Source organism: Eucalyptus grandis, chromosome 1 (assembly GCF_016545825.1).
Source record: "Eucalyptus grandis isolate ANBG69807.140 chromosome 1, ASM1654582v1, whole genome shotgun sequence".
NCBI classification, from domain to species: Eukaryota; Viridiplantae; Streptophyta; class Magnoliopsida; order Myrtales; family Myrtaceae; genus Eucalyptus; species Eucalyptus grandis.
Genome location: NC_052612.1, coordinates 17,578,556 through 17,592,753, shown reverse-complemented (window position 1 = coordinate 17,592,753; position 14,198 = coordinate 17,578,556). Strand labels below are relative to the sequence as shown.

Sequence of the window (14,198 nt, the reverse complement as noted above, 5' to 3'; positions counted from 1 at the left end):
GATTAAAGCCAAGAAGATGTCTAAAGAGGAGGTGGTGCTTTTGGGTTGTTGGGTGAGCCCATTTTGCATGAGAGTGAAGATTGCGTTGAACGAGAAGGGCATTGAGTATGAGGACAGAGAGGAGGATTTGTTCGGAGGCAAAAGCGAGTTGTTGCTCAACTCGAATCCGATCCATAAGAAAGTGCCGGTGCTCTTGCACTATGGGAAGCCCTTGTCTGAGTCCACCATCATAGTTGGGTACATTGATGAGACATGGGCTTCACCACCTTTGCTCCCGAGTTGTGCATATGGGCGCGCCAAGGCCAGGTTTTGGGCGGATTTCATCGATAAAAAGGTTAGGGTTTGATTCCATCATAGCCTTCTTTCTTTAATTGGGAGAGAGAGAGAGTCGAAGTAATGAAACTTTGAATTACAAAATACTCGCAACTCAAATAGGTAGTTAAAGCAAAGTTCACCTTCTTTCCCATTTCTAGAGTCGAAGTAACGAAATTTGGATTACAAAATACTCGCAACTCAAAAAGGCAGTTGAAGCAAAGTTACCCTTCGTTCACATTCCTAAAGTCACTCTACCATATCAAACTAATTAGTAGGATCCATATTTGACCTCCTAACTAAACATCCTTTCGAACATCTTTTATCTCTGTCCGTTATGTCATCCAGATAATGAGTCCATATTTGACCTCCTAATTATTATGATTGCTTTGGAGCAGCTGCATGATGCGGGGGCCCAGATATGGAGGGCAAATGGAGAGGAGAGGGAGGTGGGAACGAGGGACTTCATAGAGATATTGAAGCAACAAGAGGAAGCCCTTGGGGAGAGAAACTACTTTGGGGGAGAGGGAGATGCATTTGGGTTCGTGGACATCATCGCCATTGGAATGGCCTCGTGGTTCCCTGCGTACGAGAAGTTCGGGGGCTTCAAGGTCGAGGATCACTGTCCCAAGCTGTCGGGTTGGATCAAGAGGTGCAAGCAGAGGGAGAGCGTGCGCAAGGTCCTTCCCGACCCGGAAAAGGTCTACGAGTTCCTGGTCATGTTCAGGAAGATGCAAGGTCTCGACTAAAAATGTTCTTCTGGACTTCGTATGTTCCGGTCCTCTGTCCGTGCAGACAATCAGTGAATAAATTTGGACGACGACCCATATAATAATCTCTTCCTCCTTTCATTTGCTTCTATGTACTACTTCGACAGTTTCATGATTCGATAGTGGTATGTGTAGAATACCACCGTACTATGCATTGAAATATAGAAGATTATGCATCTACTGGTATACAAAGGCAATCGATTGATAACCTATCATGGAAAAGGTCGTTTGGTCGTACAAATCTGGCTCTACTTAAGACTTACTTTCTTAGCAAGATGACAAATTAGGATTGCCTCTGGGCCCGAGCCGGTCCAGGCCTGCACATGATTAGGTAGCCTACATTACCCATGTCACAAGTGGGCTAGTGCACTAAGTTTAATATTTAGGGATGTGCATGGGGAACCGTCCGAAACAGCTAGTTCTGATGGTGCTGGTTCGGTTAGGGTGGGCACCAATCTGCTTGAACCCGACTGATATCAAAAGTTCCCTATGAGCTCAATGCCCCGATGAGCCCAAAAGAATAATAGCTCACTCGAAAGAGAAAAAAAAATTGAGCCTAGAGAAAGTAAGCCCACAGCAAAAGGAAAGCGCATGTCACTATTTAAACAAGAAAAAAGTCGGCTCTCTCTCTCTCTCCCTCCCCTTCACGTCTACAAACGTAAAGCAAAAAGGAGCGCGTTTGCGAAGCAAATTGAAGGGAATCAAACGTACGCGAAGATGACACCTTAACAGTATTTAGTCTGTCTCTAGTTTCCCTCTCAATATATTAAACAATGAATTTAGTCTCTCTTTAGTTTCTCTCTCTGTCTGTTTTGTTCAATTGAACAATGATTTTTTTGGAGAGCATATACACCTAATGCAAAAAAAAGTCATCTCTCTCCACCTGTTGGGTTGAACCACTTGGTCTGGTCCGATTTTAAGATTAGATGATCCGATTCTCAGTTCTATAAATTAGGAATCAATCCTACTAGTTCGGCTCCCGGTTTTTAGGTGGGAGCGGATCGGACTATGAACTAATCAACCTCATGGGAAATACTATTAAGTGATTCAGAAAGAGAACATATCAACTCGTGAAGTGCACTCAATGGGACAAAATTCTAGATTCAATTGGCGACATACAATTATGATATCACCTAGACTTTTAGAAAGCATTGATCCTTGAATCAAGACAACAATAAGAGACAGTAGGCGACCTCCATGCGACCGAAACACGTCACGCCGACGTCCGAGCCTCGTCACGCACTATGCCCAACTCTATCTTTAGCAGCAAGGCATGCCCCGGAATAACATAATAACACGTCCTTTTCAAAAGGGTCACAAGAGGAGTGGGCAAGCACTGCTTCGCTTTCACCATCATATGCTCCATAGAAAAAAACACACCTGCGCAGCGCACTCATTTCGCTCAACCACGGTCGAATGAATCGCGGGGGCCTACGGAAACCCTCGGAGGGTTCTTGCCACTTTCGAAAAAGGTGGTCGAGCGGTCTAGTGGCGGCACATACGCGATTTCGCTTTGCTTTAAGCGGAAATTCCTCTTAAACAATGTCACATGGAACAGCCTGGACTCCAACTACTACCTTAGTCTTAAGAGGACACAAGGAAGTTATGGCGACCTTTTCCGTGTATAAGAACGAGCGTAATTAATGCTTCTTGGCCATAATGCCATGATTACGCCACTCTTATTAGGGAAAAAGGAGCAAATGCTGTGTACTCGTACCGTACCGTACCGCAGGGTAGTTTATCAATCAGTATGTTTGGCTATATTAACTTGTACTTAGCCTTGGGGAAAAGGGGTAGGGCTTGAAAAGATGGGGCTCGTGTTGGATTAGAAGAGAGACTGTGAGCTAGTTTTGCGTTATATTTTTTGAGAACCCTTCGAGCCCGACCAGATGCGAAGGGATTAGGTGGGATTGGTGTATTAACAAGGAGATTTTTTCCACTCTAATGTAAAGCACAATAAGGGATACTCAGGTCGTAATGCGTGCTTTTTTGGATCCATTCTCTCATTAACAGCTAATCAGCATAACTACTGGATCCCTTCCACTTTTTCTTTTTCTTTTTGCTTATGGGTACACCTATATAAAACATGCAATTAATCTTAATCCGAACAATCTTAATTACATTCCACGTAAGGAATCTGGTGAAGAAAGCACTCACCTAAAAAATCGCTATTTAAACAAAATGGCCGAAATACTCCCGAAGTTATATAAATGACTTCTCAAGCATCACCCTTTTTTTTTTCCTATAAGACAAGAGGATTCGCCTCAAATGGTTAGGTGAATTTCAGATTTGCGAAATACTCCACGAATCTTAGAGATCTGGGGAAAAAAAAAAATCCCTAATGAATGATGGAAACGCATGGTCGTTTCTCCATTCTCCACTTTAAGGGCCAACAAAGAAAAGAAAATAAGAGAGAAAACATACAAAACATAAATTAAGTTCAAAGATGCAAAAGACCAAGCCCTTTTGGGAAGAGAGAGAGAGTGCTAGGAGGGGGACAATGCATGGTTCTCGCACTCATGCCCCCCCCTCCTTCTCTCTGTCTCTCTCTATTCTCGCCGGAAAATACTCAAAAGAGCAGCACTAAAACCTTCGACATGAAACCCTCAACCTCCCAAACCAACCCATGATTAATCACCGCCGCCACCGCTGCCACCTCGTCTTCCTCGCCGCCATCTTGCTCTCCCTCGGGCCGTCGGAAGCCGACATCCGGACTGGCTACCAGGTCACCATCGCGATCCCCCCGGCGTACAACCCCGGCTTCGTCGGCCGGGCCTACCTGATGGAGGCCGACGGCGCCGTGCTGCCCAATTTCAAGGTCGCGCTGAGCGTGGAGGCGAGCAGTGGCGGGAGGAACTACTCGTGCTCGCTGGAGGTCTTCCTCGGGGACGTCAAGGTGTGGAACTCGGGTCACTCCTCGCGGTTCTACCTGGCGGACCGGTGCGCGCTCGAGCTCACCACAGACGGCGACCTGCAGTTGAAGGGTCCTGACGAGAGGGTCGGGTGGCGGAGCGGGACCTCCGGTCAGGCGGTCGAGGTAATGTGCCGTTCCGAAAAATTTGGATGGAATGATGCCTGATCAGGAATGATGCGATTTTCCATAGCAATGATTTCTCAATTAATGCGGTCAATCCTTCTGAATAGAGAGCCTTTGGCAGCTCACATTCCAAACGTTATAAAATTTCTGATCAGAAAAATGCTAAATATATCAAGAAATTTTACTAAGTTTTGTTTACAACCATTGATTCGCTTCAAATCATTCGAAAATGTAATCGATTGAATTCGAAAATCCATCTATGGCGCCCCGTAGCACCATGTCCTCCGTGTCATGATCCTCCGGTCCTAGTAGATCAGATCGAGTTCGTCGTAATTCGGCGCAAAACGCGGTAAATTCCGACGGCGGATTCACATTGCCATCTGAAATGCAATGCAGAGGTTGCAGATACAGAGCACGGGCAATCTGGCTTTGGTGGACGCGTCGGACCGCATCAAGTGGCAGAGCTTCAATTTCCCGACTGACGTGATGCTTTGGGGCCAACGGCTCAGCGGGGCGACCCGGCTGACGTCGTACCCGGTGAACTCGACGTCATTCTACTCCTTCGAGATCGAACACGACAGGGTCGCTCTGTACTTGAACCATGGCAGTTCCAAGTACTCCTACTGGGATTTCGCCCCTTCCCTGAGCCGGAACATAACGTTCGTCAAGTTGGGCACCAAGGGCCTGGAGCTGTTCAACTACGAGTACAAAAAGATCGCGCGCATCACCGCTCCGCGATCCGAGCCGCCCCGGTTCCTGGCGCTCGACAACCGGACCGGCAACATGGGACTCTACTATTACTCCCCTGGCGAGGCCAAGTTTGCAGCATCGTTCCTGGCGCTCAACGCGACGTGCGACCTTCCGATGTCCTGCCCGCCGTATGGCATTTGCACCCTCTCGAGCGCCTGCTCGTGCATCCGCCTGACGAGGAAGCTGGATGGGCCCGGCCTGGACTGCGGTGGGGCGATCTCGGGCGGGTTCTGCGGGGCGGGCCGACCGGCGATGGAGATGATGGAGCTGGATGGGGTGGACAGCGTGATCAAGGATGGACCAAGACGGGCCAACATCAGCAAGGAGGAGTGCACGAGCCTGTGCTCGGGGGACTGCGACTGCGCGGCCGCACTGTACTCGTCGGACTTGCGGGAATGCTACATCTACGGGATCGTGATCGGGATCAAGCAGGTGGAGCGGGGGAGCGGGCTGAGTTACCTGGTGAAGGTGCCGAAAGGGAGCCGCGGAAGGCGCGGCCGGTCAGGTTTGAAGAGATGGGCTTTGGTTTTGGTGGGCGTGGTGGATGGATTGGTCCTGGCAGCGGTCGTCGGCGGGCTCATGTATTATTTGATTCGGAAGAGGCGGAAGAGGGTGTCGGGAGCTCGGAACGGCTCTTGATCGATTGCCGGTGCTTTTTTCCTCTTTTTTTTTTTTTCTCACAAATCAAAGGCATATAGGAAAATGTTTGTTCATTGACAAAGGGCATTTTTTTTTTCTATTTTTTCCTTTTTTTTTTGTTATTTGGTTATTTGGTTTTCATTTTGTGTCGACATTGTGTAGAGAGGCCTTACCTTTGACAAGATTCTTTTGATGGGCGTGGTGATTGTTTTTTTGGATATTGCTGAAGCTCAATATACAAGAGGAAATGTGATCTCTTGGTACCAAATTTCAAAGGCAATTGTTGATGATCTCGTCGTCGCGGAGTTTTTTCCTTGAACTACCGAGCTTTAAGCTGCACCTATTTGTGGAGAATCCGAGGAGGGCGTGTCGTCGACTCGTCATTACAGTGTTCTTGATTGGACTGAATCGGCTGCTCGGATACGATCTTTTTAACTCCATCGTCGTGCCGCACGCCGCCCTTTAAGTCTGCGGAGCTAGGTTAGACATTGGGCTATTTTCCATGGCCCCGGTTTTGGGTCATGCTGGATATTGACTCCCGAGCTGTATTTCACATTTTAGCTCGGCAATCTTTATCGAATTTGGTCAGGAGCTTCTGGGAATCGTGAATCCAATTAGACCTTAATGTCTCGAATGATCCTAACCAAGTGATGTAAAAACACATTGCAAAACAAGCAACTTGAATCTTATATGGTAAATGGGAAGGAGACTTGGCCTATTCTGGGGCGCACATGGGCCATGGTATAAGTAACCGATGATGATTGATTCTCCGGATAATTTGATTAACCAAAATAAAATTTCCTTCATGTCTAGCAAGGGTATCTCTTGCTATTCCAGTTCTATATTTTTTGGGATAATAGCACAAATAATATTTAAACTTTGGTTTAATGTGCAATATTGTCCATAAACTTTTAATTTGTGCAATGTGATTCTTAAATTTTGGCATAATATGCAATGTGATCCCTAATTTTTGACTTAATGTGTAATGTTGTCCCCTAGACTTTTAGTTTGTTTAGTGTAGTCCATTAATTATTGGTTTATGTTTAGTGTAATCCCAAAATTATGTGAAAAGGTTATGAATTTGGGGATGTTATTGAATAAATTAAAATCTCATGAAGGACATTATACATTCGACCAAAGTTCAAAAACCATGTTGAACAAATTAAAAACTCAAGGATGATATTGCACATTGAATCAAAATTCATAGACCACTCATGTCATTTCCCTTTTTCTTTTTCTGGTAATAAGTCTATTTCATTGTTTTTTTTAAGGAAAAACGTAAGAACACCTCAAAAAAGTTTCAAAACACAATAAGTCCTAGAGGGTTTGTGGAGATAGAAGTCCCAATTTTGGGGTTGGCCTTCTTTCTACGGGCCTTTGCAACCCAATTAGCTATTTTGCCGGTTCTATCGGGCCCGTTGGAGTTTTCCAAGTTTTCTCACGGCACGACGAATTGCTTCCCCAAGAAAAACCATCATATGGAAGGCCATGGACATAAACTCAAAACCGGTGACTGGTAAATTCATAGCAATAGTTACATCAATGTAATATCACGTTTTTTATGGACATAAGTAAGAACTTTCTTTTCTCCTTACAAAGCAGTATATATGGATTAAAAAATGAGCAAAAAGATAGTATAAGAGGATCATGAATGTCTCATATAAAGAACGTACTTCCCATCCTACAACAGTTCAAATGCCATTCCTCTTTAATGAGAACAATCCCCAGCTGATTGCCATTACTTTATGATAATAATGAAGGTAAAAAACTTAAATAACATGACCGCACTAGAAGTCTCTCTCGATTATTAATTTAGGCAGACATAAACATGTCAAAGAAAAGACACGACTCCCGTTAAAGAAAGAGACTCCGATATAGGGATAGAAATTTTATCTGGGTTTATCAATATTACCAAGGTAAAAAGAAGCATTTTAAAGTTCTCTTCGTGGCAAAGCTTAATAGATCAACCTGTTGGGTCAAACAATAAAAAAAAAATGAAGTTGGAAAAAAGCAAAAATAAAAGCGCCAAGTGATGCTAAACCATACACAATGTGTTCCAAACCCAAATAGCCTACAACAAGCAAAAATGTGACGCGAAGGAAAATATGCTTGGAAAAGGATGTCAAAGGATAATATATATTTTTTTAATAATAAAGTACTGTTCACATTGTCTTTAAGTACCTATTTATGGGGAGGTCGCCCTTTAGGAAACAATCAAGTAGTTAAAATCAAACAATAGAGTTAAGGAAAAAAAATATTAATAAAGGGGAAAGTCTTCAAAAAACATTCCAAAATCTACGAAACATGTTAGAAATTTTTGCAGCACAGAAATCAAGGAAAATGCGTGAATTTGGAGATCAAGCATTGTCCAAATTAGTGCTGCCTGTTTGTAGTTTTGAAGATCTTGCAATCCTTCTTGATTTGATATGCTTCATAACTCCTCTTAGATCAAAAGTTATGATCGTTTGAAGTTGACCCACCATTTATGGTGTGGGTGAGACCACCTGCTCAGATGATGCTTGAAGATATCCATGTAAGCATTTGTCAGCTGTTTTATATTAGTCTCATCCACTTTAGAAGAACTTGACCCCTAGTTATTGTCAAAATAAAGGGGAGTACCTAGAGAATGATACTTAAAGGAGTTCATCACAATGAATGTTAGGGAAATGTTGAGGTCACATGGAAGAAACATAGGCATTGTCATTGATCTCCTTCAGAATTCGGTAGGGACCAACTTTTTTGTGTTTTAGCTTGTTATATGTACCGAAGAGGAAAGCATTCCTCATGGAAGTAGACCATCACTTCGTCACCCATAACAAACACTTTAGGGTGGCGTTGTTTATTTGCAATAGCTTTGTAGATAGCGGGAGAATCTTCTAGTTGTTACTTCACATTCTTTTACATCTACAATTTTGTTGCTAAGTTCTTAGCTACAATAGTATATCTTGGGACTTTGGGCAAGAGCACGAGGTCAATGTATATTGTAGAGTTCGCCTGTTGATAGCCTCAAATGGAGACTTGCCTATGAAGCGATTGATGGTGTGTCACAACTCGACCTCGATGCCCATGAATCGGCGAGCAAAGGGGCATAAAGGTAGGGTTCAGAGATAGTTAACCATAAGAGTTCCCTCACGGCATTTAACTCCAAGGATTTCATCCTTTGGAATTGACACCAGGAGGTCACTTGGTTATGGTCGTGATCTCTCCAAAGCTCGCACCTCGTGTGATAGCTTGATGTTATGGCATGTCTTGCTTGACAGTTTTAAGGTCGAAAGAAACTGGACGTATGAGTTTAAGGGCATTTCAATCATGATAGCCCTCTCACTGTACCCTACTTCAAAAGATGTCATTACTTCATCTTTTGGGATTGACCACATGAGTATGCTAAATCATGGTCACCAACCTTTTCCAAAGGTTCATACCCCCCACGATGGGTTCATTTATTATCTAGGAGTTGTTTAAGACAACCTAGATGGCATTTAGGAATTGCCACTAGTCTCATTTTTGGGAGCCGACTATAGTGCCCAATTGAGGATTGGAACTAGTCCCTCGATATCTATGCAATAAGATATCTAAGGTTCGAGAACTTGGATTATGCTAATATTATTATTAGTGCCCTTCAGCGCCCTTTTGATACCTAATGGTCAATATGTTATATAACGTGATCATACATCTCTTTTTACTTTTTTGTGCAAGTTTGAGAGGTAAAAGTCATCATGCATGTATGGTTTGATTGTGCCATTCTACTTGATTTAAATTGGAACAAGTACAAAATAAACAATTAATGAAAAAATAGTGTGTAAAAGTAAACAATCAAGGTAGTTTAGGGAAAGCGATTAAAGTCTATTCATACTATTCTAAGTGCAAAAAGTTAAACTCATAACTCGTTGGGCATTTATACAATGTATAGGAAACTTGAGACATATGTCGGGGAACACATATTACAAATTAGAGGTCGAATTGGACGTCGACTATTCGTCGTCTTTGAGTCTTCGGGATCACCATCTCCAAGGGCTTATCCTAACTTTATACTATGGCTAAAACTAATATACCAACAATGCAAATAAAGGGAATGCAAAAGTACCAAATAGGTAGGGACAATCACAATCAAAGAACCAAATCAAAGTATTAGCTAATAAAACATGGCCTCTGGGTCGGCCTTTGAAGTTCATGTAACGACCCACATAGGACGCCTACCCAATTCATTTTAATATGACTTATAGCTACTAGCCATCATTTGTGTCCACACATTGTGGCTAACGCTAAAAGTCCTTAAACACGGGTTCTAGTGTCATCTCAAAGTGACCCCATGTGATTATGCATCACACCTAAATCATACATCTAAAAATCAATATGTGATTTATGAGATAATTGGCAAGAGAAGACGTTGTTTCAAAAGGATTTGATGAAAAAGGACATAACCTCATCAATGTTATGGAACACATTTAGCCATCAAAGTTAGCTAAAGAAAGCATCGTAGACATTCTAAATAAGATCCAAATTTTGATAAGTTTTATGTTAAAATCATGATTTCTAAAGAAAGCATCGAATAGGGACATGATTTTATCGAATCAAGAATCATGTCTAGTCATTAATGTGAGTTTGGGTGTATCGAGGGCACAATTGATCAAGCATCACAAACGTCCTAAACATGAATCAAGAGTTTAATAAGGTCATGTCAAATCATAGTTTGAAAAATGCCAAAAGAATTTTCCTATGGGCATCACGTGGGCCATCAAAACTTCAGATGGTTTCAAAACTATGTTGGGAAATCAGAATTTCAAAACATTCGAGACTAGACTTTCGAATGGATGGTAAAAGTACCAAACCACTTTATTTTATGCAAATTTATAGCAACAAAGTACAGCAATTTACAATCAATTTTTGAAAAGACATCAATACCTAATTCATCACATATGATATTCCAAAAATTCAAGAATGAGAACATGTCAATCAGAAATGAAACAGGGTAGCAGCAAAGCACAAGTTCTACGGCCAATGTAAAAGTTCTCAAATTTTGAGATTTGATAGACCAAAGTGTTATGCACAAACTTCATTGAGGACTCTACTTCAAAATCAATCCATAGAAATTCACACAAAATTATCAAACTGATTGATCATAGAAATAGGACAGCACTTTAGTTCAACCTAATCGTTAAATTTATACTCGATTTATCAAAAATAGTAAATATCGCAAACGGGGAGCTATTGAGGCATGCTGTATGTCATTTTGAAGCTTGAAACGTCCTTTACAAATATCTGAAACACATTGAAGGTAATTGAACATGTTAACACTCATGATTAAATACATTTCTATTAAAAGGTCTAATCTGCAGTAATCACATCAGCAACGTCCCGAACAAATCATGCGTTATCATCTTTAAAAGACAGGAGAAAAATACATGTGCTATTAGATCTAGATGCCAGGTTTAAGTTTCATAAAGACACCTTAGCCTAATTTGATTCACAAAAAATCATATAAAATTGGCAAAAAAGGTCAAGTCATCATATTGTACAAAATTGTAGAACTGAATCTATCTTCAATCATGCAATTAACCAAGTAAACGACGGCCAATCGGCACAATCTATACACTGCTGAAAATCTTATGAGACGCACTACAAATCTCGTGAAGGACTCGAGACTAATTGAATATGTTTACTAGTTTCTTTTAAGATAAATATTAATCGGGTTACAAATAGGGCAAAGCATTTATTAGATATTTTTTTAACCAAATCAACTTCAAAAAATCTGGAAAAAATATATGTTGTAGGCAAGGACATTTAGAATAACTATCATGAAGACACCAACCTCAGAATCCAAGCATAAAATTCGGAAAAAAAAATCAGCTAACACGCAAAACGCTAAAAAATCTAGATCATCATATAATTCAACTCAATTTCCAGAATATATCAATGAACTTTTGAAGTGGATTTCAGGTATCAAATGACATTCCTTTGGAGACCATAATATATCAAAGCGAAGTTTGTTAAACGTAGATTGAAAGTCTAGAACATCTAAAATCAAGATTTCGATGTATTTGTTATAACAGAAATTCAATATGTCAAACATAAGAATTTTCAGCAAAAGCACATGAACACAATCAACATGTATATTAGCCATAATCAATTACGGCATTTATAATCAATGATTTCAAGCATGTAAAGGCTCATAAACTTTAAAATCCTAACCTCGGTCAACTATCTTGACCTTGCTTCATGGGATTCGAGCGTTAGATAGTTACCTTTTTGATTTCTTCGAATTGAGCTTGATCAAGCCTCGATCAAGGACCGACGGACTTTGAGAACATTGTCATAAGTCGTTGGAGGGGAAGAACAACCACCAGACACCACAAGAGGCTGAGGACCATCGGAGAACCACCGGATCTCGATTGAACCTGTTGAGACAAAGACTGGCATGTGTTGTGATGTCCTGACAACGTCATATACTAAGCGTAAGTGGAAACTATATAGATTAGTATTGTGACAATATCTATTTAAATTAATTATCGAACTAAAGTATTTCTACCTAATTAGTTAGCATCCCCATTACATGATCTGGTATTGTTCTAAAATATGATCATCCTGTATCGGTCCTGTCTCTTAGCATTAGTCAATCCAACTAAGAACACATACAAAGATCATGAAGGACTTCATCACCTTTCTTGTTGAAATATTTCGAGCTTACATGCATTGACTTGGAATACTTACAAAAAAACATTGAAAGGAATAAAAGGGCTTCCTAACTTCACTACCCCCTAAACCAGCCTAACTCTATCAAAAAAACAAAAGAAGTTTTCTTCAGTTTCATCACGAACTTGGTGCCTAAGCACCCTCGCTGCAACTCCAAGTCCTCTAGCATCAAACTGAAGAGGACTAAACAACTCCCCTTCATGGTTTATAAACCATGCCACGAATTTCATCATAATCCAATCTACTCTTCTGTTATCCATCTAGAGTGTAGCTTCATAATGTGTGTAAGTTAGCTTGATATTGGGGTTATACATGTCATGGAAGGAAACGTTTATGTAGGTTATCAACCCGTATCATGCGATTGGTGGTATGTCCATACTAATGATCTAAAAATTAGAAAGGAATGAGCAATGCATAGTAAAGAAATAATAAGGTCCTAAACTAAACAATCCACAGTCGCCAAAGAATGTAAGATGCATAACTAAATAGCTCATAGATGCTAAGACATAATCATCATAGGTATGACTAAATAGACACTATGATGTCACATAATTGACCACTTCATACTAAACACGCTAAATGTGCATACATGCTTTATGTTACTAACCAAAATAAGATGAGATGCAACAACAATAGGCAAACTCATATGTCAAGTGGAATTATTTTATAGTGTGTATATTAAATCGATCATCGATCAGTTTACCCATTGGATCACAAGTCGGCTCGATCGAGTCATTCCAGAATCGCACATTCGAACTTTCACGATATCACTATTATGGGCATCTCACTCTGAGGTATCCTGGTATCACAAACTGAGGCATCCCATGATCACACTGTAGGAGCATCTCACTTCGAGGCATCTCGATATCTCACTCAACCGAGATATCCAAGATCACATAGCATGGGCATCCCACTCCCCAGGGCATCACTGGTATCTCAAGACTGATGGAAATCTCTTAACTCATTTTATTCACACATTTCACGCATCACACATTTGAATTACATCAATCTCAATAGCATGCATATCAATTCAAGTGCACACAGCCACTTCAAAGAAGAATTCAATGCTCACACACAACATCTCAACATGCCGCACTCATTGCACTCATGGAACACAAATTACAACCATTCAAATGGTCACACTTCAAATATAGAAGAGACACGTTTGTGCACCGACTAACCAAGATTGAGAGACCATTAGCTCCCAAAAGCCACAAAAAATAAACAAGAGGGTTACCATCTAGTGCACAATCTCGGACCAAGACAGAATACGGGTTGTTTCGAGCAGTTTCAAATATAGAAGCGAAAAGTGTATCACATCTTGTCAAAAAATTACGAAATATTAGTATGTTATAGAAGAGACATAGTTAACATTTTCTGTCAAGGAACTTAAGCCTATTTCTCACCATATAGAGAGTATTAAGTTGCTGTACTAACCTCTGAATTTTGATGTTGTCCCTAAGAACGTGCTCTATGACTTTCGTGAAGGGTCTAAGTTCCAACAAGGTCCTGAAAAGTGCAGAAAATTCTCGGGTCGTCCCTAGGTACTTCGGTTTCTCACCGGTCAACTTGCTGTTCTATGGGAAATAAGTACACACCAGCTAGTTTACACAAGAAAAAACTCTTAAATGATACGTCGAAACCTAAATTCTTTAGCGTACACTTAGGAAAGCTAGTTTGTTACCACGACAACTCATTTTAACCCAACGACACCTAAACCAGATTTTGTCGTGTCTCTCTTCCGAACTGGCCATCTACGAGTTCTAGATTCTATCTACTGTCACCACAAGCCTTTTATTTGATCTACGGTTTCCTTTAGGACTTTGACACTGTACTTACAGAACCCAAAACAATCCCGTGTACCCGCAAAATTCGTGTAACAAACCCATTGTCTACACTTGAACCCAAACTCGCCTCACGACCACCCAAGATCAACATGTAGCACACATCTACCCCTAAACAGTCTCCTACTCAACCATCTCGACACCCACAGCTTCCTT

The 14,198-nt window shown here is 41.2% G+C and overlaps 2 protein-coding genes across 2 annotated transcripts; both read left to right on the top strand.

Annotated features, from left to right (window-relative positions):
- The first annotated feature begins 16 nt into the window (after positions 1-16).
- On the top strand, positions 17-1,133 carry LOC104429667 (glutathione S-transferase U19). The gene is made up of 2 exons (XM_010042534.2): positions 17-334; positions 711-1,133. Exons 1-2 carry the CDS (start codon positions 17-19, stop codon positions 1,059-1,061), a joined length of 669 nt encoding a protein of 222 aa, XP_010040836.2. The 3' UTR covers positions 1,062-1,133.
- A 2,191-nt stretch (positions 1,134-3,324) lies between these two features.
- LOC104429766 (PAN domain-containing protein At5g03700) lies at positions 3,325-5,783 on the top strand. Its single transcript, XM_010042613.3, has 2 exons — positions 3,325-4,119; positions 4,516-5,783. The coding sequence occupies exons 1-2, from the start codon at positions 3,709-3,711 to the stop codon at positions 5,506-5,508; spliced, it is 1,404 nt and encodes a 467-aa protein (XP_010040915.2). The 5' UTR covers positions 3,325-3,708; the 3' UTR covers positions 5,509-5,783.
- Positions 5,784-14,198: the final 8,415 nt, after the last annotated feature.

Excerpts from the sequence above, each read along its gene's own strand:
- LOC104429667 (XM_010042534.2), top strand. The coding sequence starts at position 17 with ATGTCTAAAGAGGAGGTGGTGCTTTTGGGTTGTTGGGTGAGCCCATTT. Across the intron at positions 335-710 it reads CGGATTTCATCGATAAAAAG|CTGCATGATGCGGGGGCCCA; the intron begins GTTAGGGTTTGA and ends GCTTTGGAGCAG.
- LOC104429766 (XM_010042613.3), top strand. The coding sequence starts at position 3,709 with ATGATTAATCACCGCCGCCACCGCTGCCACCTCGTCTTCCTCGCCGCC. Across the intron at positions 4,120-4,515 it reads CCTCCGGTCAGGCGGTCGAG|AGGTTGCAGATACAGAGCAC; the intron begins GTAATGTGCCGT and ends AATGCAATGCAG.